The sequence below is a fragment of the Trichoderma atroviride genome, chromosome 3 (assembly GCF_020647795.1).
Source record: "Trichoderma atroviride chromosome 3, complete sequence".
Taxonomy (NCBI): domain Eukaryota; kingdom Fungi; phylum Ascomycota; class Sordariomycetes; order Hypocreales; family Hypocreaceae; genus Trichoderma; species Trichoderma atroviride.
In genome coordinates this window covers 294,744-322,575 of record NC_089402.1, presented here as the reverse complement: position 1 = coordinate 322,575, position 27,832 = coordinate 294,744, and the positions used below count along the sequence as shown (strand labels likewise).

The 27,832-nt window shown below is 50.8% G+C and overlaps 8 protein-coding genes across 8 annotated transcripts; 3 read left to right on the top strand and 5 right to left on the bottom strand.

Moving 5' to 3' along the window:
- Positions 1-7,839: 7,839 nt before the first annotated feature.
- TrAtP1_005323 (uncharacterized protein) lies at positions 7,840-9,943 on the bottom strand. Its single transcript, XM_014089410.2, has 2 exons — positions 8,499-9,943; positions 7,840-8,399 (listed from the first exon to the last, which is right to left on the bottom strand). The coding sequence occupies exons 1-2, from the start codon at positions 9,309-9,311 to the stop codon at positions 8,208-8,210; spliced, it is 1,005 nt and encodes a 334-aa protein (XP_013944885.1). The 5' UTR covers positions 9,312-9,943; the 3' UTR covers positions 7,840-8,207.
- Positions 9,944-11,451: 1,508 nt separating this feature from the next.
- Positions 11,452-11,745, bottom strand: TrAtP1_005322 (uncharacterized protein; the record flags this gene model as incomplete). The annotated part of the gene is made up of 1 exon (XM_066112660.1): positions 11,452-11,745. The coding sequence occupies one exon, from the start codon at positions 11,743-11,745 to the stop codon at positions 11,452-11,454; it is 294 nt and encodes a 97-aa protein (XP_065968745.1).
- A 25-nt stretch (positions 11,746-11,770) lies between these two features.
- TrAtP1_005321 (uncharacterized protein) lies at positions 11,771-13,753 on the bottom strand (the record flags this gene model as incomplete). The annotated part of the gene is made up of 3 exons (XM_014089413.2): positions 11,771-12,660; positions 12,722-13,007; positions 13,172-13,753. 3 exons carry the CDS (start codon positions 13,751-13,753, stop codon positions 11,771-11,773), a joined length of 1,758 nt encoding a protein of 585 aa, XP_013944888.2.
- Positions 13,754-14,923: 1,170 nt separating this feature from the next.
- On the bottom strand, positions 14,924-15,094 carry TrAtP1_005320 (uncharacterized protein; the record flags this gene model as incomplete). Its single annotated transcript, XM_014089414.2, has 1 exon — positions 14,924-15,094. One exon carries the CDS (start codon positions 15,092-15,094, stop codon positions 14,924-14,926), a length of 171 nt encoding a protein of 56 aa, XP_013944889.2.
- A 114-nt stretch (positions 15,095-15,208) lies between these two features.
- Positions 15,209-15,583, top strand: TrAtP1_005319 (uncharacterized protein; the record flags this gene model as incomplete). Its single annotated transcript, XM_066112659.1, has 1 exon — positions 15,209-15,583. The coding sequence occupies one exon, from the start codon at positions 15,209-15,211 to the stop codon at positions 15,581-15,583; it is 375 nt and encodes a 124-aa protein (XP_065968744.1).
- A 7,748-nt stretch (positions 15,584-23,331) lies between these two features.
- Positions 23,332-23,598, top strand: TrAtP1_005318 (uncharacterized protein; the record flags this gene model as incomplete). Its single annotated transcript, XM_066112658.1, has 1 exon — positions 23,332-23,598. The coding sequence occupies one exon, from the start codon at positions 23,332-23,334 to the stop codon at positions 23,596-23,598; it is 267 nt and encodes an 88-aa protein (XP_065968743.1).
- A 2,049-nt stretch (positions 23,599-25,647) lies between these two features.
- TrAtP1_005317 (uncharacterized protein) lies at positions 25,648-25,990 on the bottom strand (the record flags this gene model as incomplete). The annotated part of the gene is made up of 2 exons (XM_066112657.1): positions 25,648-25,719; positions 25,799-25,990. The coding sequence occupies 2 exons, from the start codon at positions 25,988-25,990 to the stop codon at positions 25,648-25,650; spliced, it is 264 nt and encodes an 87-aa protein (XP_065968742.1).
- A 485-nt stretch (positions 25,991-26,475) lies between these two features.
- Positions 26,476-27,287, top strand: TrAtP1_005316 (uncharacterized protein; the record flags this gene model as incomplete). Its single annotated transcript, XM_014089416.2, has 2 exons — positions 26,476-26,873; positions 26,936-27,287. 2 exons carry the CDS (start codon positions 26,476-26,478, stop codon positions 27,285-27,287), a joined length of 750 nt encoding a protein of 249 aa, XP_013944891.1.
- Between the last annotated feature and the right edge of the window lie 545 nt (positions 27,288-27,832).

Here is a 27,832-nt window from a genome sequence, read left to right as displayed (position 1 = left end):
CGGGGATTATGCTGGCTACTATACGAGTGCGGTACCCTATCAGCCCTCGGATAGCCCGACTATAGTGCTTGTGTAACGACTCAAGCAAAGCTCTTGATACCTCTGCGGGCGACTCCAAGCGAGCTATCCCAAATGTATGCCATTGTTGCTGTCCAACTGCCATCGCCTTGCCGAGTCATTCAGAGTCATTCACAAAAGACTCCATTTTCCAATTAAGGAAATAAAGACCATTAAGCAGAAAAGAGAGAGAGAGAGAAATACTATTCTGCTCCATTTTTTTATCCTTCTCTTCGTTTCACTCTCTTCTTCCTTGCATCCCCAATCCTTCGCGTCCTTGGCTCTCCTGGCGTGCCTGTATCCGTCCGGCTATCCGCTATCCGCCATTCTCTCCACCACAACAAAAAAAAAAGGGACGCAGAAAGGGCCAAGACACACGCTTTCTTTCCTTCAAGACTATCCAATCAGTCAAAACTAGCGTCATTATGGGTACACAATATGCGGTGTTGCTCCTCCGCGTGGGAAAACCGGCTATCGGATCAACTTACACTCGTCTCTTACACGCACACTCTCGGCATACACAGCCAAGTAACATGGAATAGCCTATCAATTATCCCACGCAATCCAGGCAAATGCGGACCGCTAGTGCGGCTGTCCAATGTTACAAAAATTGCCCACCAGCATATATTTCGTATAGCCCGTTCAGACAAGCGGATCCTTCGCCTCATCCATCGCATCCCATCTTGTACATCCCGGCAGCTTGGAAGAAATACCAGAAAAAAAGAATCGCGTAGTCTTTCCCTCTTCACCCCTTGATTCATGGCATGGCATGACATGTGCCGTCAAAGTTCTAGCATGGGGGGGTGCGCTCTCGGCGAGCCGATCCAAGTAAAAAATCCTTCGAAGCCAGAAAAGACGACGAGGAGGAACAAATAACCGGGGCGCGGCTTTTGCAACTATCAACCGCATATTCCTGTCGTAACTCCATCCCACTTCCCTTGAATCCTGGATGTGCGGCGGCAGTTCTAATTTGGCCGCTTGTGTCCTTTTCTCATGTAGGTGTGGTGATCATCTCGCCAGAAACGTTGTCATCCAATGAAAGCTGCAAAACAGGGCTCCGTATTCTGCATCAGAGTGTAACATCACACAGCCCAACTTGTGATATCAACCCGAGATCTAGAACTTGACTCCAAAAGCTTGTTTCTACATTTTGACGATTTTTGTTTTTTTATGCCCAATTTCTACAGTACCTTCTTCCTTCTTTTACAAGTCATCGTGTTTTTGTAGTGTCTGCACCACGACTCAGAGCACTGCAGCTTGTCATCTCTGGTTGGCCAGAATATACGACTGCCCAGACCCCGGCTGGTTTTTAGCATCCTTTTTTTTCTACTTGTTTTCTCATCTTTCTTATTCGGCAGCTTTTTTCCTCTTTCAGCCAACGGCTATCGCCCCGTTCGTTCGTTGGCTGGGCTGGGCTCCCCTAAACTTGGGCTTGACTTACTATATCCGATGGATCGCGCGGGTCTTGCGGATTAAGCGGGTTGTGGCCTTGTTGAGGCATCATCTTTTTTTATCATGTTTCGTAATGCGCCCTTCTAATGGGGTTCGCTTTTCGTCTGCCCAGTCATATTTTCCGAGATACAGCACAGCGGGTAGCGAGCGAGTTCTTCGGAGCAGACGGGGGGGCGTATATGCGCTGCGTATCTGGCCGTGTGGAGATGATTGCGTATAGCAAAGGCGTTAGACTGTTTCTAGTCCCAGGTTAGTAACTCCTTCGTACTATCGGCCGTTGGAAGGATTCGAAAGCACAGGACAAAGTAAAATGAGAAATCGAAGAGAAGGAGTCGTGCCGTTGCATTACATCAAACCTTTTTCTTCGCCGTAGTATCAAGGCGTATTCCTCCTCGGGTGCGTGTCAAGACGCTTCCCTGCACCCCCTGTTCACATCCAAGCCTCGGACTTAATTCATGATAAACATGTCTCATGGCCCATCATATCAAACTCACTGCCCAGATGCGCCCGATGCGGCAACTTGCGGATACTCCAAGTACATTCTTCACTCAAAGCATCTTTCCGAGCCTCTCTACCATTTGCTCTGCTCTGCTCGTAGATGTCTTTCCTGATTCTGCCGCGGATCCTACCCACGAAGCCATTACTAATTATTTGTGAACCGCCTGAGCGGCCGCGCCCTAAAGTGCACCAAGGGTCAACAGAAATTGAGTTTTGCAGGATTCTTTTCCGCATCAGACAAACTCGCCGACTGGCCTGGCCCTTATTTCCGGGGAAAAAGATCCATCACATGGCCCTTTTTTTGTTTCTTGTTGGTATTGTCATCATTAGTCAATGCTAGCTTAATTTGTCTTGTCATTTTCGCTCTCCTCGTTTTTTTTTTAAGTATATCCTTTCGATTCAAGCCTGAGCCTTGCCCGGCTGAGCATTACTCGTGTTCTCGACTCTATATTCCCTTTTTTACTGCGGCGCTAACAACTCCTAGAACAAATAGGCATGGATAGGCTATAGCGATGGGGAAATGAGATTACTCAACCCGATGCGAGCCATGGCTTTGGCGTTAATAATCGAAATGTCGTCATCCGAAGCTTATTGGTTCATGTTGCTACCAACATGAGCGCTTGTTCCAAAACCAAGCATCATGCCATGGCTCAATATGCCCAGTATACTACTCTCTTCTCTTGTTGCCTAGGAGCTGCTTCATGCTTGGTTGTATCTCGCAAGCCTAACTGCTTCAGGGCATTCGTATGCTGCGTCAGCAGAAACCGGCCATCATCCGCGGAATATACCTAGCCGTGCTATAGTGCCCGTATAGTCTGTGATTCATCATTCAGCTGCCAATGCTTCTACTAACACTGCCACTACTGTATACATGCACTAGCTCTCCCCCCTTTCGCGTATTTCGCTTACCTTGCTAAGCTGTTCTAGTCCACAGAAACATTCCACCTTCAGCTCTGATCAGCAAGTTACGCCAAAGGCTAAACTGACTCACCAAGGGTGCGAAGAATAGGACGGCAAAATAAAAATGCACACACAGGTTTGAAACATGGGCACTATTTTATAAAAGAAAAGGTCATCTAGTCCCTAAAACTAATATTTAATAATGCATATTGGATATAGCGTAGTAATAGTAGTAATAATAGCAGTAGTAAAAGCAGTAAAAGCATTAATACTTTACATGTTTTGTTATTATAGTGTGTAATGTTGAGAAATGTGTGCTGATTGTTTAAGAACCCTTCTTCGCACCCTTGTTGCCTATGATAGACTGAAACTGCCTAAAAGGGCAATAGTATTATCAATCATCGACTTCTTCCATAAGCTAAAAAGACTCCATCTTCCGCTTCATCAGAATGCGTCTCCACTCGAAAAAAACATCCTCTTCTCTCTCACTCGCCGGGCTTTTGTATTGCCGTATGTCCAAGTTCCCCCCACGTAAAAAAAGACAGGGTCTGCAATCTTACCGTCCTGTACCTATTTCTACGGCACGCTATGTATTACATCCCTACCGACAGGCTCAGCACGCGGTTACTGTATATAGCATCTACCAGGTATCCGTCTATATCCTCCGTACCCTGTCACAAGAGCGTCCGATGATCAACCTAATATGCAACTCGGCCCTGGACCACGTCTCATAAGCAGCGGCCGCACATTTTGTAATCCAGTAGCCTGTATTACTTATTACAACAGAGCCTCAATCACGTAAAAATGGAAAGACGGCCCTCAGCCGTATTGTACTAGCAGCAAAAAAAAAAAAAAAAAAAATGGCTTCACTATTTTCCTATCCTTCTCCAGACCCCCTAGGTCCCACAATATGCCGTTCGGGGTGCCACTACTTTTTTGGGCTCTAGAACGAACGTGTCTTTCTTTTTTCAATAGAACGGCAATTTAAAGAGCAGCTGAGCTCGGCTTCGGCATAATAGCCGTAACATAGCAGCGGCTATCGCTTCTGCGTCGGCGGCATCTTCCGTGACGGCGCAACTCAGAGAGGAAAAAAGACAAAAAGGAAGAAAAAACAAGACATTCTAGACTGTCCTCCACTCTCTCCCCCCCTGGCCAGTCTGATTCGATGTGAGCTCGCAATGCTGCGGCCGTCCAAGATTGAATGCTTACCCGACTTGTCAAAATCCTGCACGCACGCAGACTAGGCAGATGCTAGGTTGTACAAGCAGCAATGGAAAACCGGCGCTGGAACCTTTTTGTTTTGTCTTTACCGGTAATGAATGGACGAGATAGGAAATTACCAGGGGACCCTTGCCACATGTCTTCACGCACACCCCTCCCCTCGAAACAGCGTCCTATTTCACTCCAAGGCAAGGTTCGCTGATGGTGATATACAGGTAACCACTAACAAGTCTTGTTATACCTACCTAGGCATTAAAAGAACCTTTCATCGTACTCTCATACGCTCCTGTTCCCCACCGTGAAAATCCTTGGCTGCTGCAACTCCGGTCCGGAAATATCCCACATCGCAATAGACAAAGACGAACAAGGCAAAAAAAGCAGCAGCCTGAACTTTGGTCCTCGGCGTGATGTGGAGTGCCAGTCGCTGTGAATTGCTCTTTGGTTCTGCTCCGTGCTCCGATCCGTGCCTACTCGTACGAGAAAATAAATCCTTGTCCGCCCTATACGGTGTTTTTTGGGGGAGGGTGCATTTACTGTACAAGTATGTAGTGAGTTTTACGGTCGATTTAGGCCAGTGTCAGATTTTGGCTTGCTTTCAAACGGTTCATCTTGTATACACCATTCTAGGTATCTTGCTCATACCGTACTCGAACAATGCTCATGGATGGCAAGTCCAACGAGCAGCACAACCTGAAACCAACGAGCATGACAGACTCCCCCTCTCGCACATCTCCACGAGCAGATCAATTTCATCTCGTTAAAAGTTCTCTTCTTTCCTCGTGATATGTCAGCAGCGTGAAAAGAGAGACAGATGGGCGCAGCAATTATAACACATCACTTATACAGAATACCTGCCCCTCGACGCCGATTGGCCAATAATCCGATCCCTACCCCCCGGATCTACCTCGGACAGCCCAAAAAGCCAAGAAACAGACGCCCCCTTTGGATGGGAAATAAAAAGCCCGTGTCTAGACAAAGACGCCCCCCCGTTCAGCTCCAAAGTCTCCAGTTTTCGGCAATCCAGCCCACGGTCCATGTCCATCTCCGGCAGGCTGTTGCTCTGGTATCTGTTTGATTCCAAGTTGTTGTAATGCCGGGCTTCTCTCGGATGTAAGTCGAGGATCCTAGTGGCCCCGAATCCTCAAAAGCCCTACCGAGGGGGGGACACTAGAACATGAAAGTAGTTCGTATTACTAGTATTACATGTGCCATTACTATTTCACGGAATTAGAAGCATCAGCCCCTTGTTAAACTCTGCGCGGCCCAATCGTCATCCATCACGCTCGCCATCTATTGCCTATTCCTCCTAGCCCGCATCTAACCTATACCACGACTACTCACAGTAGTGTGGTGCTAGCACTGCGTCTCGAATCCTGCACGAGCGGACAACCCGCTGCTCAGCTTTGTCCTGAAGCGGTAGATCGGCGGCTGCTGACGAAAAGCAACGACAAAAGCACGCGTCGTACCACAAGTATATACGACAAACGAGGCTTTACCCCAAACTGCCAAGCTTGTTCAACGCAATCGAGCAGGCCATCAAGACAAAGGCTATATAACCCCTGGTAGTTCGTGTACAAGTATAGCAGCTGTAGTCATGCCCAACGGAGGTTATTACAAAGCACCCAAACAGTTAGTGCAACTAATCACAAAAGGCCAAGTAGGAGTCAAGTCAATATACGATGTATACGATGAAGAAAGCGCATGAGCAAGGTGGTGTGTGTAGAATGTAATATGCAGACGACTCCGAGTAGTGTATTGCCAACTACTGCCCTTCTCTCTTCATCACTTCCTTCTTATCCGGCGTGAGTTTAACCCTACTTGGGCATTAATTCGTCAACGAGTCATCCAGTACACCTCTCTCTATACCTTGCTACTACCTATAGCAGCAGTAGCAGCATAATTTGCTCTACTTTCGCCTGTGCTGTTGGCTGCTCGCTTCATCGCCTGGCCCTTGACTTGCTTGGCTTCCTTGGCAAAAGCGTATCAAAAAAAAAAGCCAAGAGGCGAATACAAGCGTTCTTTAAGTTTTGACAGCTGATAGCGCACAAGTTGATGCAGATGGATTAGTATAAACAGACCTTTTTTAAGTTTCACACCCTCCCTCCCTTGCAATATACTAGTTTTGTAAGAAAACAAGAAATCCGCAACTCTTGCAGAAACCCGATACTGCTCGGACTTGCGACTTTTACAAGTGTGTGGCAGTATTTCCGCCGCCGACAAAAGAAGAAGAAAAAAAGGATCGCATCAAAAAAAAAAAAAAGCCGGGAGGGGCGGGGGGGAATGGAAGCATGAAGGAAGGATTCAGCATGGCCGTTTTTTTTTTCTTTCGCAAACCCTTTCCTCAGGCGAGTTAGAATATTCCTTGGCGTTGGGCTGTGCTCCATGCTCCCGACACTTTAAAGCCCTCTTTTCGCTGTGAGTTTCGCTAGTTGATGCGTATTCCTTATTCTACTATTAACTCCGAGTTGGAGGAACCCGAAGGAATCAGAATAAAGGGGAGGGGGGTTTGGGTTTTTTTTTTTTTTCGCTGCTGCCTTGGATACAAAGTAGCAATGTAACAACTTCTCCTTGAGGCTTAAACTCGTTTTTTTTTTTTTCTTTACACTTTGCCTACTTTCACACTTCGCCTACACCAGCTCGATACCGAGGTTCGTAAACCCGCTTTCAGCAACAAAAAGAGACAAATTATATGGACTGTAACTTGTTTGTTGCAAAAGGACCTCCCCCCACCCATGATCATTCAGTGGAACCACCAAAGAAAGATAGTATTCAAAACACAGCCCTCCGCGATCGAGCCCATAAACTCGGCCGGCCAGTTTATTCATGCCGAGGGGGTGGACATTATTGGAGAAAAAAAAACCCTTGTTACACTATGATGATACGACAGGAAAATACGCCTTACCCTGGTTGTTGAGTTACGTGGCCTGAGCTTCCCTTGAGTCGAAGGATTCAGTTTCACAGGGCAGGTTAAGAAGCGAAAGACCAAGAACAGTAGTCGGTTGCCCAGAAGAGGGCATAAAAATTCATTACCTATTCAGGTTTGTGTAATCTTGCAAAACCTTTGGGGGGGGTCAAATGCATAAAAAAAGAAAATCTGACAGGCTTCTGGGACTGGTGGGATAATTAAATCTCAGCTTGCTCAACTGAACTAGTCACTCGAGTCTTTTTTATTTTCTGAATAGTAAACAAATTGTAATCTGGGGCTATTGTCCGCAACTAATATATACAAGTCAGCAAGTCTCGCAAAGACCCCATGAGTTTAAAGTCAGATCAACGATGAGGCTGACTGGACTCAAGGACTCGCGTCAGTTATGCAACCCAGCCCAGCAAGTAGACTTGTTTTGTCTTTCAACCAAGTCGTAAGCACCCGAAGAGGACCCCTTCCACTGACAAGCGCTTATACGTTGCAGCAACACCAGCTTCCGTGCAAAAGTACGCTTCTGGCGTTTACTAAACTCGGTAATTATCAGTCATCAGCAACAGATAGACAACAGACCTGTAACAACCGTGAATCGTAATCCACCACGAGTTAATCGTTCCTTCAAGTCATCTGCCCCGTCATGCGGACAAGGATAGCGAGAATGTGCTCAGTTACCATACATAGCATTGATAAACGGATGGATCTGAGTCGGTTTCCCCTCTTTAGTAATCGCCATCGACATAGACACGAAAAGGGAAGTTTCTGCTGACAAGACACAATCTATAATTAGACAAAGTCGCCGAGCGTGCTACAGCATTCACGTGTTAATTCATGTACTATCTGTGCTTCTATATACCACCTCTTGTCTGCTCATCTATTCAAAATTGACAGTAAGAAACGCGGATACTCTCAACAACTCATCAGGTATCACTCTCTCGTCAAACGCCGTGCCATTTCAATATCCATGCTGCAAAGAACCTCACAAAAACGTAAAAGCGTAAAATCCCGTCTGACGGGGGGGAATAGTAGCGACATGGTGAAACTAGGAGCTGTCCATCCTAGATTCGCCAACATTAAGTGCCCGTAAAAATATGATAATAAAATTTTGCGCAAAAACAATTAAAGAATCACGCCAACTCAAAGGCCGTGGTGAACAGACTTAGTGTCGGGATGAGTAGCGGTTCGTGGTCGGAGAGTAGGGCATGTCGTAGCCGCTCGACTGAGCATAAGGATCATCTGCATAGACGGTGCCGCGGCGCTCATCATCTCCGAGGAGTTCCTTAACCTCCCAGTTGTTCATGCGGGTGCCGACAGAGAACTCGAGATCTTCTTTGGTGATGGAGTCCCAGTACTAGAAGCAACACGTTAGCAAGTCTCGACAAACAACTCTCCTTTTTTTCCTCTTCTTGTCCTTTTCCACCTCGTCCCCATCTCCTTCAATGTCACTCACCTTGTAAACCATCATGACAGCCAACAAATTGCAAATCGTCGCAAAAAACAGCCCATCCAGATAATGGCTCACAGCCACGCAAATCTTGGAGCTAAACGCATACAGAATCACCTGTCCCGCCACGAAAAAGAAGATGCCAAACGCAATGTCGCCCAGCGGCCACCGATCCTGCAGCGTCCGGACCACTAGTAGAATCTGCATGCCCACATACACAAACAGCTCAATCGCATTGAGCAGGTACAAGACGACAAACAGGCCAATCGTGTTCGTCGGCCCCAGCCCAGCCCAGCCCTTGAACGTCGCCAACGACACCAAAAAGGAAATGGCAAAGGCCACAAGCGAGCAGAGCCACAGCATCCACACCGACAGCGGCGTGCCATCCTCGTACAGCTGGAAGCCCACAAAGCCATTCACAAGCAGGCACGTCACGACGGCGCTCGTCAGGCCGTTCTGCACGCTCGCAAAGTACGGGAACGGCCCACTGCCCGCAGGCACCACGCCGGCATCCACCACGAGCGAAATAAACGTCAGGAGCATGTACAGGTAGAAGAAGCTGAGAATCTCCTTGCGGCCGACGGCGGTGAACTTGCTGCGCACGTGCAGGACCATGATGACGGTCATGACCAGCGCGCCAATGTGGGCAAAGGACGCGGCGCCCTCGAAGATGATTGTGTTTGCGACTTCAATGTTGCGCGCGTAGCAGTTGGGCTCGATGCCGACGCGGCCCGACGACGAGAGGACGGGGCCGACCGAGGCGCACAGCGGCAGCGGCGTGTGCTCGCAGATGGAGGTGAAGTCGCCAAAGCCCGACATGATGGGCTATTGTGGAATTCCTTGGTGTTTAGGGAGAGGTCGGATCGGTTTGTCGTCGGTGGTGTTGGTGTCGCAAGCGCGCAAAGAAATCGTAACGAGCGAGGATGTCGTATCGGTATCGATCAACAGCGTCCTTTCATCTGTCCTCCTTTTCCCTTTGTATCCTTATCCTCCTTTTTCTTCCTCAGACTCGCCTTGCCCTTTGATGCGACAGCTGCCAGATCCAAATAAACAAGACGCCACAGTCTCTCCTCCTCCCCACAATAATAAACGAGTGTCGGGGGAAACGATTGAACAGAAAGGAAGAGAAAAAGAAAAGAAAAAAGATGCTTCTCTTCTTCTATTCGCCCTCTCAAAAAGGAATCTTTTTTTCCCGCTTCTTGGATTCGAGATGCAGTCGTCGATGGTGTTTCGATACGAGGCAAGAATTGCTGGTGGATACGAGATTTCCAAAGGGAGAACCTGGGGAGGAGAGGAGAAAAAGGGAAGAGGAAAAGTTGGGGGTGGGATTCCGGGCGGTGGGGCCACAGGGAGGGAAGGTGACTTTTGGCTACTGCTGGAAATACGAGAAGACGGGCGTCTCTACAAAGTATCGGTACATGCACGTACCAAGACAGCAGGTGAGATACAAGATGGCGACGATTAAAAAGAGCAGAGAAGCAGCTTGTCTTGAAAGGCGACATAGAATTAAAGTAACTGCATTCGCCACTTTAAGCATGATGCAGGTCCAGCCATGTTTTGCAGCCACAGATGCAGCTCCGTCCGTCTCCATTTAAGCACTAATACGTGGAGCCGTTGTCTTGGTGACCCTGGGCTCAACATACGCCCGTACCAGCCAAGTTTACAAAAAGAGATGATACCTTGGAGATTATATCAAGTATCTCAAGTTGAGAATTCACGCTTCATCATGACAGGTAGCCTTATACTCCAAGCATAGATACGGGGACTATCCAGAGTAAACAAACAAACTCCAACACCACCAGCGCGAGATTACATAATATCCACGATACCGCTCGTCTGTAGATACCCTGCAGCAACATCAATAATCGGGCTTTCAACCCCACAAGAGCACCACGTTGCTGTAGTAAAACAAAACTGATTCATACACTCCTTCCTTTCTTACTTCATACAACGACGTCCAAGCAAAACATCGTCAGCCCTCCCTACAAAGGAGTCCATACAACATCCCTCTTCTCCTCGCTTTCTCTCCCTCGACACCAGTCCGTACGTTGCACATAACTGCTAATAAATGAATTCACGCATGAGAGACAAAAAATGCATAAAGAACAAGGGCGACATCATAATGCCCGTTCAATTCAATTCCCATTTCCCCAAAAGCCTAAATCGTAATGGTGGTATCTTAGACAGAAAAAGCAGATAAGAAAAAAAAGTGTAATAACAAGAGGCCCAATTCACAAGTCTGAGAGGAGAGAAAAAAGGCTGTTCTGTTTCTCTCATTCCAGCCAGTTATATCGTGTCGCCCTCCCTTTTCACTTGGCCCCATTTGCCCGGTAAACAACCCAAACCACTGGTCTTTGCATCATCCATTGATATTATAATGGACATAAAAAATAGAGTCTTAAAAGATAAACGCGATAAAATAGAACAGAAAAAGGGGAAATAAAGGCATTAACCGCGTAACCACAAAAAAAGAAATCAACTCCAAATAAATGCTTCTGGAGGAGTATAAGTGTATCAAGCATTTCCCTTTGGCACCCCCTTTAGACTCGCTCGACCAGGTTTCCCATTTCCGTCGTGTGCTGTACCGTCGTCATGGACATACCCGAAAACCCGATCAAAGCCGCATATCCCCATGTACCAGCCAATTTCCCTTAACCAACGCCCAAACCATGCAAATCGATGTGCTCCGCCTTGATAAACTAGCATAAGCCCGAAAAGAAAACATTAAAAAAAAAGAGCAGATAGCAACTAATAACACAAGGTAGGGGGAATAACACCCCGCGACTCCAAAAATAGTCAAGAAACAAAAAAAAAAAACATGAGTAAAAGTACAAGGATGTTGAGACACGCTGTCGAATGGAGACTTTTCATCTCGCAACATCTACTGTCGATAGTATGGGGTGCAGACGTGCTTCCCATCCACCAGCCAACGGTTGCAAAAGGAACAATGCAGCCACCCCTAGGGTGCATACGCTCCTTGCACTCCATTCTGCGGAAGGGATTGCTGGCCTCTGTTGTACACGACAAACTCGGGCACCACACCGGTGCGTAAATCGTTTCGTCGACCAAGAGGCTGGTAGTGCATCTGCGTAGGCTGGACGGGGACCGCCAAGTGATATTGATCCAGCGATGCCGACGGCGGTGGGTAGAGTAGCCGGTTGACGTGGCGAATAGGTCGGTAGGGGCTGGCCCGCTGCTGCAAGTAGACGCTGGGAGAGTGGGAGATTGGTGTGAGGGCAATCGGCGTGTGCATTCCCGAGGCGGTTCCAAACAGATTCTCAGCCATGGGCGAGGAGGTGTAGGCAGAGGTGAGGTGCTTGGTGGGCGTGGTATAGGCCATCGATGGCTGGCCGGGGAGCGCCGAGTTGGGGAAACCGGTCGAGGCTGGTACCGTCGCGGCGGAAGCAGGCTGATAGACGGCGGACATGGCGCGTGCGCCGGGCTGGATAGGCGGCAGTGAAACCATGTTCTGGCTGGCAGCGGCATAGGGTGACTGAGGAGCGTATCCCGTCGTCATGGGCGTCATGGTCATTGCCGCTGATGTTGCCGAGGCCGGGAAGACGGGTGGCTGGATGGGGGGGGACCTGCGTCGTGACGAGAGTGAGATGCGGGACAGGAAGCCTGGCCGAGTCCTTGGGCCGGGCATTCATCACCGGTGGCACCGCCATGTTGGGTCTTTGGGCTTGACGCATGTGTCGCTTGGCAGGGTGCTCAATCGGGTCCACGTCGGGGCTGCGCTTTCGGTTGATGGGCAGGACCATGGTCGGCCTTGCAGCCAGCGGCGACACGGGGTTGGCGTGGTACATGGCCCAGTTCTGAGCGTGTCTCGAGGTCGTAGGCGAGAAGTTTGGTGCGATGCTGCTGGGCATAAAGGCCATATCGGCAGGGGCTGCCAGCGTCGTCGTGGTCGGCGAGGGGATGGGAGAGTGGAAGCTCCTGGAAGACGGAGACACGGCGTGCAGCGGCGATGCCGGGATATGGAGGGCCTGTTCGTAGTAGTCGTGGAAGCAGGCCAGCTTGGTCAACCACTCCTCCCACTCGTCCTTGGAGGCAAGGAGGTTGTATCGCATGTTGCTCAGAAACTCGACTTCCATGACGTGGATCTCGTTGACGGTGAAGCAGGACACTTCAGCCCACGTCTTGTTTGTGTAAGTGTTGTCGTCGAGGACTAGACACTGGTGTTAGCCTTTCTTCTGCCGCCCCACGATTCTTCCATGAAGAGTGCTTACATTTATTGCCAAGCATGAGAGAGACAGTCAGCAATCGGTACTCGCTGCCTCCTCGCCCCTTGATCTGTGGTGTCGAACACTTGAGTCGATAGATGAAGAGCAGAGCTAGCAGGATTACGTTTTGTGTCACCTGGGTGGTGGACAAGACGTTGTAGACCCATTTTCGAAACTGCGAGCTTGGCTTGGCCAGATCCACCAGACGAGAGGGAAGTACATTTGGCCGTGATTTCATGCTCTCGGCCTTTCTGAGATGGTCATGAGGTTCGAACCAAAAGAGGCACGTCATCTAGACAGGAAAACGCATAGAGTCAGCTAACTGGGCAACTGGATAGAGGGAACAAGGCGAGCAGTGAAAAACAAGACAAGGGTACGAAACTCGTAGGGTGAGAAGAATTGTACAAGAAATCGGAACATGTGCGCGTATGGTTGTTTGGAAAGGATTCGACTAACCTGAGCTGCAAAATCCGCCAAGCTGCCGCCGCTGGGGCTGATGCATCTCGGGATCTGGAGACTGTGGTAGATGAGCGCCTCGGAGCTCCTCCGTGACGAGGCAGCATCCTTGGCAGAAACCACCGAGGCTGGCGTTGATTTCGCGGATCGATCAGAGGGAGTGCTGTGCAGCGGTGCGTGCAGAGCCTGCGAGACGGGAATCTGGTGCTGGTATTGGTGCTGGTGCTGGTGCTGGTTTTGCTGGACTGCAGGATATCGGCCATACTGGCGAGCATCGTTGAGGCCAGGCACGGCCACGGTCTTTGGCCTGCTGGGGTGGACAATTGCCGACGTGTATGATCGCAGGGCATGGCTGTCGTAGGCGGCCGGCACCTGCTGGTAGGTGGTGCTCATGTCGTCGACTGGAGGCGTCCGCAGGCCGTTTGCCAGATGCTGGTGATGATGGTCGATGTCGCGGGCGAGCGTCGAGGGCTTGTGCAGAATGCCGAGGGGAGGCAGCACGGGTCGTCGGGAGCCGGAGAATGACGGCGACAGCGGCAGGTGAAGAAGATGCGGATTCGAGGGCGCAGCTGTAACCGACATGGGGAGCCGATGATGAGAGTGAAGCACGACGAGCAGCGCGGATGTGGATGGTTGGCTGTTTTATGGAGGAGCGAGGCTCGCAGTGATGCAGCGCCGCACGGAGTTGCAAAGTCGCGGTGGGTTGCGGAGGGGGAAAGAAGAGAAAAGAGAAAAGAGAGACGCTGGAGACTTTGAGATGAAGGATTGTGGGTTTGGGAAGTGAGGTGAGGCCGAGATGAGAAGCAGAGGAAAGTCGTCGACCAGAGTTTGGATCTGTGTAAGTGAGGTGGGTACAATATCTGCGCGTTGCAGCACGGCTACAGGTACAGGTACAGGTACGGGAGCAGGTGCAGGAGCAGCCAGGTACCGGTACATGCAGACACGCGCAGCGCCAGCAAGAGCCACAGACCCCAGGTTTATTTCTGTGCGGCGGAGGTGCCAGGGATGTGAGGGTACAAGCGCCTGTATCTTTTTTTTCGGGGCTGCCAGTAGCGGCACAGTGAGTGGCTCTTGAGTCTTGAGTCGCTCGTTTTGTCCTTGTTTAACCCTCGTTTCTTTATTGCCCTTTTCGTCTTGCTCTGCTTGGCTTTTTTTTTTTTTTTTTTTTTCTTCTTTTTCTTTTTCTTTTTCTTTGGGCTTCTTTGACAGGGCCGATGCAGAGAGAATCAGACTTGAGTCTCTTGGTTCGTGGTTGGTGTAGGCTACCTGAGAAAGCAGAGCAGAGCAGAGTAGAGTAGCGCACCAGGTGCTGTATCAACACTGGCAGCCCGGGCCCGTGAGGTAGCAGCACCGCTAATTCATGGCAGTAGCACCGCTAGCTCGCACCGCTAGTCCGTCCTCTGGCCAAAGTGGTACGTACCGGCGAGGTATGGATGGCGTCCAAAAGAGCCCAGCCAGCGGTGCTAAAACGCCGCCGGACCAGGCAAGGAACGCTTTGCTGACATGCATCCCTAGCATCAAAGCGCGGAACCAGGCCAGAAGCCGGCGGCACAACTGGCGAGCAGCACAAGAGCGCAGCATGGAAGACATGAACCAGATGCTAAAATGAGAAGGGGGGGGCAATCGGTTATGGGTTCCAGGAGAGGTGCACAAGAACAGCAGCAGAAGGGGAAGGGAACCCCCCCCGGACCCAGAAAAAGGGACGCTGAAGGAGGGGGGTGACGAGAAGCACGACGAGAAGGGCTGACGACTTCAGGCGGGCTGGTTGGCTGCGTCGGCTGCCATGGCATGGGTGCGGCTCGTTTCTGTTTCGGCGTCGCTGCTGAGGTTTCGCGCTTCTGGCGATGGCGATGGGTTTGGCCACGACCACGGCCACGGCGGCTCGGCGGCCACGGGGGGAGTCGTCGGCGTCGGAGGAGGCATTGACTGCGAGTGGAGGATGCGACTAGAGCAGAGCAGAGCAACTTGACTTGGTCGTTCTGGCACTGGTACTGGTGCTGGTACTGGTACCGGTACCGCTACAGATACTGTGCGCGGATGCATGTCGTGATGGCGGATGAGGATGGGCTGGGCTGGGCTGGACTTTGGCGATGGAGAAGCTGGCGGAGGCACTGGCGCTGGGCATGGGGCTGCTCTCACGCGGTACCTGCGCCGGGCGGTACCCTCGCCACGCAGGCCTCACAGCGCAGCTCCAGGTACCTCTGGACGAGAGTACGCGGCGGCGCCACGCCAATCCTGCCCAATGGGAGGCAAGGCGAAGCCCCCAGCGTCGACGAGCTCCAAAGCGCTGCTCGTACCCAGAAAACGGAGCAGCTACTGCTAGTAGCGAGCGTAATTGCGCTACGCCAGCCCGAGGAGGGTCACCGAAAGAGCCTGGAGCGAGGGGCGTCTTTTGGGTCTGGCCTGTGGTGAAATTTATTTTCCATCTTCTGATTTCTCCATCTGAATGCTAATTCTCGCAATGCCAACTGACTACGCCACGCTCCAGCAAAGGTCCGTTCTCCATCATTCTCCATCATCCCCCATGTACTTGATCATCAGAAACGGACACGACGCCTTTTTTGTGCCCGGCTTTCCGACGAGCAGGCGTTGATGTGGATATGCCCAGGCATCAAATCGTATTGATCAATCTGGATGTGAGGCTGCCCCCCTTGTATGTAATGCCTTTGCCCACTGCCACACCATCCAACTCTGTACCGGTACCGTCTGCAGGCCTATGCCCAAGCAGCAAGTCCTCCGACGCAACGGGCATCTCCATCCATCATCCATCCATCCATCCATCCAATTTACTTGCACTGCGCGTCTGCGGCCCCTGTCGCGTCGGCCTTGATGGATACTGGATACACGCCGACTGCCCCCAATAAGACAGCCAGTACAAGCACGTCCACTGAAAGTACTTGAGACGGTTCTGCGGGGTCCTGAATGACCGCCTGCAGCGCATTTTGCAGCAAAGCTTCTCCAGCTACTGTAAAGCCATGACTGCTAACGGACCGCTAGTCCCTCTCAATCAAATGCTCACATCAACTGCATCACGCCGACCCGACTGTGGCGGCAACCCGCAAAGCCCCCTGCAGTGCGCGCATGGATGGCCGTGGACAAGATTCAGCACCAACAGGCAGTTGAGCCTGCCTGGGCATTTTAGCGGTTGGAGTGGGTGATGCTTGGCGAGCCCAGCTGACTGACTGCACTGACACGCCTGGAAACGGTCGTGACTTTGTGACGCTGCCATTTCTCTTCGTTCCCTTGCCCGGAACACCCGCAGCCGGCCTTTTTTTCTTTGGTTTCCGCCTGATGGCGCTCCAAATTATTGTAGTGTGATTAATTCCTTGTTCACCTCTTACCTTTACTCTGCAAAGGACACAGGCAGGCGGTCCACGTCTCTCTGGCTCCCTCTAGTTGCACCCCTGCATCAACGCCCATCCATACTGTACCGTGCCGCCAAAAGCCTTTATCAATTACACCTTGTAGCCTACATTGACTACTGCTGCTAGTTCTACCTGAATGTTGCAGGGTTGAGGCTTTAAATGGCATAGAGCGACCAGGGCATATACAACGGTATATGCATCTAGAAACTCTCAACATTCCTCCTGCTTCATCAATCACATCGCCAACCTGCAACACGGCTTATTCTTGATGCCGAAAATAGGAGCAGGACGAGATGACGGCGTCTCTTGCTCGCTTCGTGCCTCCGCATAGAGTCAGCCCCGGTGACACATAAGATTTGCTACAGACATGCACAGATCGTAGTAAGACATCAATGCCTGGGCAAGTACTACTAGTACTGTAGCAGTTGTAGAGGTACATGCATGTAGCATTTTCGCTTTTTAGACTAACGCCTTGGGAGCCATTTCGTTCTTTTTCAAGTAGCCAGGCGTAAGCTAATGAATTCTGCTGCCGCCTTTTTTTTTTTGCTTGCTTGCTTCCTGGCCGTGTTCCCCGTTTTCGTCCCCATTCAAGTACGAAGTGGTATTTTACTGGGTAGTGCTAGCAGTAGTACGGCAAAGGGTCCATGTGCTTGTGAGGGTAGGGATCTGATCTGCCACTTTGCGTTTACTACGAGCAGACGGTACCCGTTAGTGGCACTGTGCTCAGTAAGTGGCATTTATACGAGTCTTGGAGAAGCCACGGTTAAAACACTATCCATGTTTTAACCAGCATCAAGCTACAGTATATCCCGCTTCAACGTTGCACAGAGTACATATACTGTAATAGCTTTGCTGTTGGCCCGGCAAACACCGCAATGGCAGCAAGACAAAATCTCAACGGAGCATATCTCGTCTCGTACCCGGCGTCCGGCTGCTCCACTTGGAATGGCCTCGCTTGCCCCCTTCAAAGCAAACGGAGTCGTGTTGCGCAGGCTTGATGACGAGACTAGATGATGCCGGGTGCTGATGCTGATCTGGTATGACGGCTAAAAAAAAAGATGAAGACTGAATTTTCATTTTGATTTCTCTTTTGGCCCCTTTGCAAGCAAGATTCAACATTCGCTGATGCAACTCCGTGGACCATCACTTATACAAGCAAAACGGGCTCTAAATATCCCAACCGTGCGTACTGTGCTTTGCTCTGCTTTGCTTTGCGTTATATCCATGATCCACCGACACACAAATTCGATCCCCCGATCCGCGTCAGCCAGCCCCTGCGTGGAGGGCGGATACAAAAGCATAGCGCCAGGGCTTATTGCTGATGGATACGTATACATTTTGCCCGTATAATTGTAGCCTTGCATGGCATTGCTTTTAGGCCTGGCCCGGCCTGTCTGATATCTCTCGCCAGGCGATGATGCCTTTTTTCTTGCGCGGGGGAGCACCGGGACCACAAAAAAAGAGTGCCAATCAAAGGATGACTAGATACTTGTCAAAGACAAATGTTGGAGATGACGCTTGAGTTGGCATACTGATGATGCTATTGCTTGAGGTGATGCCACATCCTACTGTATGTACATATCTCGATTAAGTGCTCGCATGCAACTCCGGCCTAGCTCGACACTTGTACAAAACTACAGGGGCGCGGCCAGCCCGTATGGATGTACAAGTAGGCAGCTGGACATGATGCTAATCCAAACAGAATGATTCAGCTACAGAATATACAGTACTACTTGTAGGTATACCTATAAGTACTTGTCCCAGGGCAACATAGACAAGACCTCTTGCTGCTTGCTAAGCCGGGCACAGCCTAGCCCCAGCTTCTCCCGTTGAAACAGTCTTGATGCTGCTCTTCTTTCTTTCAATCAACCGCCCCCGTCTTTTTTTTCTCTTTTGTGATCAGCGGCAGCATTTTCGCTCACCAGAAAACCTGCGCGGGCCCACACCCTTTTTTCTCCTGCTGCCATGTTTTCCCTTTTTTTCGCTTCCCCACTCCCCTTGCCTTTTTTTTTTTTTTTTTTCACCCTCCCGTGGCTGGGGGAAGCATCCAATGATATCCGCGGTACGCGGCCCCCTTCAGCTGCTTCTTTTCCCGCCTTTCGCCTAGAAAAGAGGGAGAGAGAGCCCCAGCGTCCTATGGCCTAGGCCCAAGGGGGGAAACATCAAAGGATGACCAGGGGGGAAAAGAAAAACTTGTTGAGGGGGAGTTGATGAACATGACGATTATGGGGAATGCTGCCTTGTGTATAATCCGTAGTAGATTGTAGCTATTTTGATGATGTAGCACAAGGCGAGCCGTATCAAGTACATTGAAAGGATGCTGCGCCCTCGACTAACACGTACGTCTCGGCGTACTCCGGGATGAGCTGTGGGTACAATGTCCAAAAGCCACTTATAGCATACCTACCTCGTTGCATTGAAGATTCAAAAAAAAAAAATGTCTTATTTATATCCATGTTGCTTCATTCATTGGTCTTGTTTTCGTCTAGTTGCAGATGAAACAATTTTACACAACATGGAGCAAAAGAGAAAAATTAAATCTGCTGTGCTACGCATATTTAATTACATGGACGAGCTCAGCGGTAACAGGTAAAAGGCATCTATAAAACAGGGCGGGCTTACATGAGAGCCCTGGGTGTCTACCTGCCATATGGATCATGTTACCGAAACATCGTATCCGTATCAGATGCTAAGGCGAATGTTGACAACGTCCTTTTTTTTTTTTTGCGCGCGCGTGCGTTCCCCTGCCGATGTTCTGGCCTGGTGGCAATCATATGTGCATGTAGTTAGACCTAGACCCAGACGGCATGCACCCATCTCGAAGCGATCAAAGCCCAATCCGCCAAGATAAAGCCATGTAATGTATGTAATGCCATGCCATGTCCTGCAATAAGTGAGGGTAGAAAAGCATCCATGGTTTAATGATAAACCGGGTGCTGCTAGCAAAAGTCGAGCGCATATAAACTGGTATAGACTTGAATATCCATTCATCACCGCCAATATCAATGCAACTGGCATGGTCCAGGCCCACCCAATCCGCCCGCGGCCGTATCAGAGCCAAATCCTGCTGTGGCTACAAAGCTTGGTAATGTCCCACCTAGGTAGGTACATTTTCATTTCATTTCGGAGCCTCTCTTTTTTTTTTCTCGCATCATCGTCACTGCAAGCAAGAAACTTTGTTTGATCTGCACAGACGCAGGAGAAGATCCAAATACTAGCCTAGATTCGCAACCGACTCTGACTACATGTGATACTTGTATCAACCAAAGGAAAATGGACTACGTCAAAAGTGGGCTTCCTTTCTCGCTCCCTTGACTCGTGAGAAAAGGAAGCCCACCTGCTGTACCTTCTCGTGACTGGGACTCGCTTTTGATCCCGTCTGGTCCTTGTACTTGATATGGGTTGAATGATGGATGCATCACACTCCGTATGGAGTACATGCCATAATCATTTTCTGCAACTTGTATAGTGGCAGTAAGTACCGCTATCAGCGCCACCTTGGCTGCGACAGTGCTAGTAACAAGGAGTACCCAAGGATGCATGGCGTCTTGCGTAAGACATTTCTTTTCTCTTTGCTTTTGTTGAAGGACCGTTTTTGTCTCTAGCGGCTGCAGCAATCGGCAGCGCTGCTTGGTAAAAGAGGGGAGAGGGAGCAAGCAAGGAGGATGAGGCGCGGACAAAGGACTGGAGCGTTTACTCCCTGTCCGTGAACAGGGCCTGGTTGGTACATGTAGTCTATAAGTGATTGTTCTTGGAGTAGGCGGCACTACCTACTACCCAACTGCCTTCTTGACGGTGTGGATTCCCGCAGAGAGAGTCGAGAGAAGTGCTGTGTCGCATGTAAGATGTGATATTTATAAGCCACGCTCGTTTGCAGCATGTACACGGCAGATTACCTGTTACGAGTATGTAGCTGAGATGCGCAAGCGTGGGGTTGGAAGCAGGGGAGAGTGAAAAGGGTTTAGAGACGGCCTTGTTTTCTTTTCGTTGTTGGCTTTTCCCAGTGTTCCCCCTTCTTGCTTCCTTCAACCTGCGGAGCTACTATCCCGAATGATACTAAGAGACGGTGGCTGCAAGATGCACGGTGGATGGTACTTTGTAGGTATGCGAATCTCTCATTCCCGTGGCGTCCGTCAGCTGCCTCGGTACAAGTATGCTTGCAAGTTTGATTCCGCTTGGAGGCATTGAAATTTCAACATGCCGCGTTTCTCGCTGTCAAAGGACGTACGCCAAGGAACACGGCGACAAGATTCGACCTGCCTTGATCATTTACAAAGTGAGGTAGTGCTTCTCGTAAACGCTCGTACCTTTCAGACACGAAGAAAAGGCCCCATTGACACAACTCCCCTTTGAAGTCCTAGCAGGGGTCCTTTATTGGCTGCCAGGGACTGATCCAGGCAGGTTCCCGCAAATGGTCCCTAGGATGACCAGGGGGGGAGGGGCAATACCCTCTAATACTGTACTGGTTTTTGGGGGCGAGGCCTCGAATTTGATGGTGATGCGTTATACTGTTATTTGTACCCGCTTTATGTTATGTTAGGTGGACCGTGGCAAGCAGGGCGGTTTCATTCCGTTGTAATGCGTTTGCGTCTCTCATGATATTACTCATGACGAGTAATTTCGTTGGTCATTCAGCCGCCTTCTGGCTGTTGCCGTAGCAAAGAGAAGAAGAAAAAAAAAAGAAAAGGGAAGCAAATAGTATCAAAGTGGCGTGTTTCGTATGTAAATGAAAATGGAACACGGATGCCGTGTCTCGGCCCGTTGGGATATACAAAGCTAAAAAATGCTAGAGGCATCGTGGGAGTCAAGGTTGCCTGCGCTACCTTAGCAAGGCAACAGCAGGGCTAATATGCTTTGGATATTCATTTGCAGATGCACGGAGCACGGATGCGAGGAATGAAGACAATAGTGCTGGTACCAAGGCGTGGTCTCGAATGCTCGCACCTCTAAAGTACCCCTGGTCAAGCCTGTTTAATGCGTGAATACTCGTTTGGCGTTCGTCCAAGCGATATCAAGCAGCATCAAGCGTCTATAGAAGGCCACTATCAGGGCCCGTACGAAATCTGCACACCAGTCTCCAAGACGAGCATAACGAGTCAGCCTAATGATATTAGTACTCAAGCGAGATGCACAAGATTGGCATGTTCGGTTGCTAAAAAAAAAATGATGTCCACGACTTTAGTATCAACACCGATTTCGTTTGATACTCGTTTGCAGAGTCAATCTAGCATGCCGCCTCCAATGGACCAATCACAGCCCATGGCTTATTGAAAGGGGGGGCGTGTAGGACCGTTATTTGAAGACGGCTGACTTTCACGAGGGTGTGCCAACCAGATCAAGAACGAGCAGCAAAGGCTCAACGTCAGCCATCTCGGCCATGATGTGGAATCGGGAGCATCAGCGTCCGCAGAGCCCCGGCCGAGGGCTGTTGAATGATGCCAACGATGCTTGAGAAGGCATGTGCATTGCCATCAGAGCATGGAAATGGGTGCGCGGGTCCGGCAAGGTGTGGCAACTGTGTGACGCCCTGATGCCGCTTTTTCTTTCCAGCTTCATTAGTTTCAAAAGCACCACGGCTTGCACTAGATGATCCGGCCCACTGGTCCAGCAAACCCAAGGCTGGCTCAGGTGGTTGGATCCCTTGGAGCCGTTTCGTTTGGCGCAGCAAGGCACTGATGGTCTAGGCGAGGGCGAATGATGTTCAGGGCTCGGCTCTGTGCGACGACTCGTGCTGGAACCATCATCGTGAGGCGTTTCTAGTCCCCTTATCCTGCTGATGAGGCGGCTCCGATTGCGTGAATCATTTGGTGGCGGCCTGCATCGATGTCTCATGGCATGGCATCCACCAAGAGAGGGGAAAGAGAGTAATATGCAAAGGTCAAGATTCGGCAAAGGCAAGAGAAGTTTGGTGGCTCGGCGACAGCCATCCAATTCCAGCCAGCCAATGGACGGGTAGCCGAGAGATGGCTGCTCAGGTGGTCCGGATGATCGAATCAGAGAGGTTGACCAGAGCTGGTCCACTAATAATGCTCCGTACTTTTACATACTTGACAGGAAGAAGATTCAGGATAATAAGCAATAGCGTGCCGGACTGCTCACCTACATGGCGTGTCATCAGACACTGTGTGGACCGACCTTTTCGTCTTCAAGTCGCATTGTTCTGGGACTGGGCGAATGTTGACGCTTTCGGCATCAGAAGAGGAGTGTATTGGATTCAGTCTTGCTCTCTAGATGGACCCTGCTGTTGGACGCTAGAGACAATTTTTGTTTGCCTTTTGCCTTGCGCAACACGCGGGGCGAGGCCAATATTGCAAAGCCTAATGTAGCACTCGGGTCTATTAAACAGTGGCTCTCGGCGATGGGATCCATGATGGCGATAGTCCAGGTCCACACACTGGAGAGCGAAAAGACTCGAGTGCCACGGGCAGTCTTGTACTGTACTTGCAACTCGTGCTTGTCCATGGCAAACCAACGTCCGGACGGGTCCCTCCCTGCTGGCCGGTGGGCTGGCCGGACTAGACTCGCCCGCGTCTAAAGAGGCTGCATGTGGTGGTGAATCTTGTGACGGCCACAGCACAGTATATTGCCTGTAGATGCTCTTGTCTTATAGCCAGATTCGGCCTGGTGGCCAGTTCCAAGGTTCAGGCTGGCTTTGGCTTGTCTCATCGTCTGTGCCATTTGCTCTGTTTTCTGTCTCATAGTGGCCCAACAGCGACTGCTTGTGCAACAATCAATTCATGCCCGGCCAGACAAGAGTTTTCGGGCTCCTCGGCTGTGACGTTCGGCAGCGCCAAGATGATTCGGTTGCTTGTGATGGACATGCCAGCAGGAGACCAGCAGGAGACCAGCAGGAGACCAGCAGGAGACCAGCAAGACGCCAACGCCTGCGTCCCCTGCCATCGTTGGCATCTCCAAGTTCCACAATCACGGGAGCAGTGGAAGTGCTACAGTACCTGTATCAAAGAGCAAAGGCTCCATATCCGTCCTCACGTTAGTGCATGCAATGCCCTGCACGATGGCGCCGGCCCACCTGAGAGTCTGGCGATGCCGTACGAGCAGTAGCGGTTACTCTGCAGTCGTGTGATTGGACCATGGCTGTCTCTTCCAAGTTTGATGCTGGTAGAGAGAAGAGTCCATCACCACCATATCTTATCAGAGTCGCTGTGTACTGCATGTACCCGTCCACCCGCTCAGTGCACGTAGGTACATGCAGCGAGGTACTTGCTCTTCGTAGCCTGAGCATCCAGGCAGCACCCAGGCAGCCAAGTAAATCCGGGCAACCAAGTAAATCCGGGCAACCAAGTAAATCCGGGCAAACACCAACAAACGACCAAAATATCTCCTCGCCAGCGTCCAACCTCCAACACCAGCCCATGCACTCATTCACTATGCGCGCACTTCGTCCTGGCGTCAGTGGTGCACGCGAGTCCCAAAGCGGGCCAGACCCCATCGTCAAATCAGCCTCGATCCTCCTGGCGTCAAGCTAGAGTCGCTGGATGGAGCACCGCCCTCGTACGACCAAAGGGTCAAGGCATTCATTGCAGGCTCTAATAGGGCCTACCAGGGCTGTGGAAGTCGAGTACAGACGGTACAGTACCAGCAGCATAGCACTGCTGTCGCGGTTGTACTTGTAGACACTCGTTGGCGTTTGCGGTGGCTGACATCAACTGTTGCCCCGACGCCAGGCCAGAATGTTATGTTCGTATTGCTAATTCGTTTGCAGTCTTCCAGCTTCCTGCCTGTGCACTGACCGTCAGCATCATGCGACGCCTTGTCCTCATCCCACCACACCGGCTCCTCTGATCCAACGTTGATGTGCTATTTGCGTGCACGAATGCGCCATCCAAAGACGACAACCTGGAACCCACTCCCTGGCCCAGCTGCGCTTCTTAGCGATCTGTGGCACATCCTGGACGACGCCACAGACACTGACTGCCTGCATGTAAATGGTCGGTCGCAGCGCGTACAGGGCTAGAGCCGCCCCATGCCTGTGCCTCTGCACACCACGCGCCAACGCCTCTGCAAATACAGTCATGGTACTGTCTCTCAGGTATGACTGGGCGATCATCTTTGCCAAAGTGGTGCTATGTATCAGCTCCTGAGCTGCCGCCGAGAGTTGCCAGTATGGTGTGGTATACAATGGCATACCAAATAAACACACGTTGCTGCATGTTACTCCCAGGGGACGGGCAACATGCGGATAGGTAATCCCTCATGTGTCATTGGAATCGGTTGCTGTATGGGGCACGAGTCCTCATGCTTTGCAGTTCTCACTATCCAGAACTTGCACGGAGTACCTCTTCAGAGCTGTGAGATAGGCATGCAATATCGGCATGCAGTCCACTCTTGGCGACTCATCTTGTGTGGTCCAGACGCCGTCTTAGCTCGGGCGCCATGTCTTTTCCGTTGTCTGCCACCTCTGTTTGTTTTCTCATTTGCTCGCATCCTTCACTCTTTTCTTCCCCGGGGGTAACATCAGCTGTGAACTGTGAAAGCGGCATCGAAAAGCAGCGCCCGTTGGCTTGGGTCGAGCATCGCTGCGCCCGGTCCGCAGGGAGATTAGTCGTGTTTCTCGTCATTTCAGGTGCCACGGCCATTTCTCACCGCATCCATATTACCGACTCCCATCTATGGCGACGACGATGATCCCCCCCAAGCTGCTATACTTGGCACGCTCCCTGAAACGGAGCTCAGCGACATTCGCGGCTGGATCGGACGCAGCTGAGGCTAGATGGGGAGCCGCGTCTCTCGCCATGGCCCCGGTCGCTATAGACACGTTCCGGTTACACGGCGGAGCGCCGGGTGGCAGTTCCTGCTCACTTGGGCTTAGGCCGCCCTTATGACGGGCAAATCCAGTTTACAAGTAACAGTGCCACCGGATTCCAGGCTATGTACAATGTACAGAGTACGTCTGCGCTAAAGGCAACCTCCTTTACCCGGGTGGGTTTTCGTCCTCGAGTAAACTCCAAAGCCGCCATACAATAGCACGGCTTTCATGAATCCTTTGCTCGGCGAGTTTCAGCAAACGTCAACCCTCGTCTGCTTTGAGCCAAGATCCACTTCGCTAGTAGATATCCCTGGGAGGCGTCAAGTCTCTTTGCTTCTCCGCCATCAGGTTTTCACGCCAAGCACAATCTGTTGGCGCTTGCGTCGTTGATACGGGGAGTAATACGGAGCAACTCCCTTCGAAACGCAAGTTAGCCCGGTAATGGCTTTTCATGTCTGGCTGTCTGCTTAGCTATTTTTGCCGCTGCCCTCATACAGGATAATTGGAGAGAAGCTCGGCACAGCACAAGCCGGTTACATCAGCGGGATTTCGTTGCAAGTTTAGCAGGACCCAGTGGGCTCCCAGCCGGGTTTGATAGTCGCACCATGCCGGGTCCTCCATGACGAACGCCGCCGAAGCAGATCGCTGTCGTGCAGGACACGGCCTTTGAGCCAACCCTTCCGACATGGGGAATTGTGTCACGAACTAATCCATTTTGCCTGACCATATGACTATCAGTGATTTGGGCTTGTCATAGGCCGCGTAGTCGCTGCCCGCTCTGTTCTGCTTTGGTTTGAGTTCATGGACTATGACTCCGTATTATGGTGCCTAATAATGGTTTATCAGATGCGTTCCTCGAGTGCCATTTCGGCTATCGGGCTGTCGGCCTCGGAGACCGATGAGGGGAAAGGAATAGCTTCATAACGCAATCGACTCCTGTTCTGTGATGATCGTCCATTTGTCCAGCATCACTACTCCTGCATCCTCTCCGCATCAAGCCTCGGAGACCGAGAGGTAGCTTAATGATCAAGACAATGAACTGAGAAAGTCATGGGCAATTCTTCTTCCGCGAAAGAGATAACTGAGTAAAAGCTTCCCAAAGGTGCCTTGCCACAACTTGTCTTGAAAGAGAACATTACATTTTTTTCGTCCACTCTTGGCCCTGATCAACCATGTCCAAAAAGACGACGTCTGCAGCTCTGTTTCCCAATGCCAAGGTGGCCGCTGAAGTGACGACATATTCAGCGTCGAGTTCAACTGCATTGCCAAAACACCTCGTGGACTATCACGCTTGGGTAGATGAGAACCGTCCGCAGGATGCGGCTTACATGATCTCGAACTTGCAGGCTCAGAGTCTCATCTTCTTTGCAAGAGCCTTTGGTGCTAAGCGAATTCTCGAAATTGGCTCATACGTTGGCTACTCTGCGCTCGTGTGGGCGCATGCCGTTGGCGAAGATGGCAAAGTGACCGGCCTTGAGTTCTCAGAGGAATATGCAAAGATTGCCAATGGCACGTTTGAGAAGCATGGGGTGAAGAATGTGGAAATCATCGTAGGGGATGCGCTCCAAACGTAAATCACCGGTTTGCCATAATGATCCCTTGTTCTTCATGGCAGCTAACAAAGTATTCAAGGTTATCAACTCTGCAGCCCGAGGAACCGTATGATTTGATCTTTATTGATGCCCAGAAATCAGGCTATCCAAGCTATCTCAGGGACATCCTGGCTGGATCTCGGCCTGGTTCAACTAATCGGCTCCTTCGTCCTGGCGGCTTCATCGTTGCTGACAATGTCCTTCGACGAGGACTGGTTGCCGATGGGAGCGAGGATAATCCGAACTGGCAACTACAACGGCATGTCCTGCACGCAGAAGAGGATCTTATTGCTCTCCGCGAATTCAACAAGGCCTTAGCAAACCATGAACGATTGGAGGCGCTCCTATTGCCAATTTTTGACGGTGTCGGTTTTGCGAGGCTACTTGATTGATTTGGTCGCTATTGAAACCTGCGGACTCTTGCCTGAGAAAGGCATCAAACTCAAGCTGTGTTTTGACCTTTGATGAGCAAGGGCACTCTTTGCTACGGAGCGTCCATTGCGAGATAGAGCGAGGAACTCCCCGCCGAGATTCACGATCCGGACGAAACATGGCAAGGGGGTGTTACACTTGAATCTAAGAAGAAAATACTTCTACAACACTTTTGCTCATGTCGTTTGTAACCTTTGAAAACTCCTTTCTTGTGAATATTTGTGCTTTGAGAGCTTCCCAACATCCCAAGTCGCCTCAAAGCCCTCTGCTGACGGGGCAATAAGAGACCACGCCGAAATAACTATTGATCTTCCATATCAAAGTCGCTTGGCCGCCGCTACGCGAAAGCGAAGCTATAATTAGCTCCTAGGAGTTAAGCAGCCGATTGCCAGCACGGTCTTACCCGTATTTGCTGTGGTTATCACTCCGTAAGACGGACATTGTTGCCAGGTCCCGTCATGGTGGGCCCGGTATCAAGTGGCATCCGGTGGGCGGCGAGACCAGC

Excerpts from the sequence above, each read along its gene's own strand:
- TrAtP1_005323 (XM_014089410.2), bottom strand. The coding sequence starts at position 9,311 with ATGTCGGGCTTTGGCGACTTCACCTCCATCTGCGAGCACACGCCGCTG. Across the intron at positions 8,400-8,498 it reads CTGTCATGATGGTTTACAAG|TACTGGGACTCCATCACCAA; the intron begins GTGAGTGACATT and ends TGTTGCTTCTAG.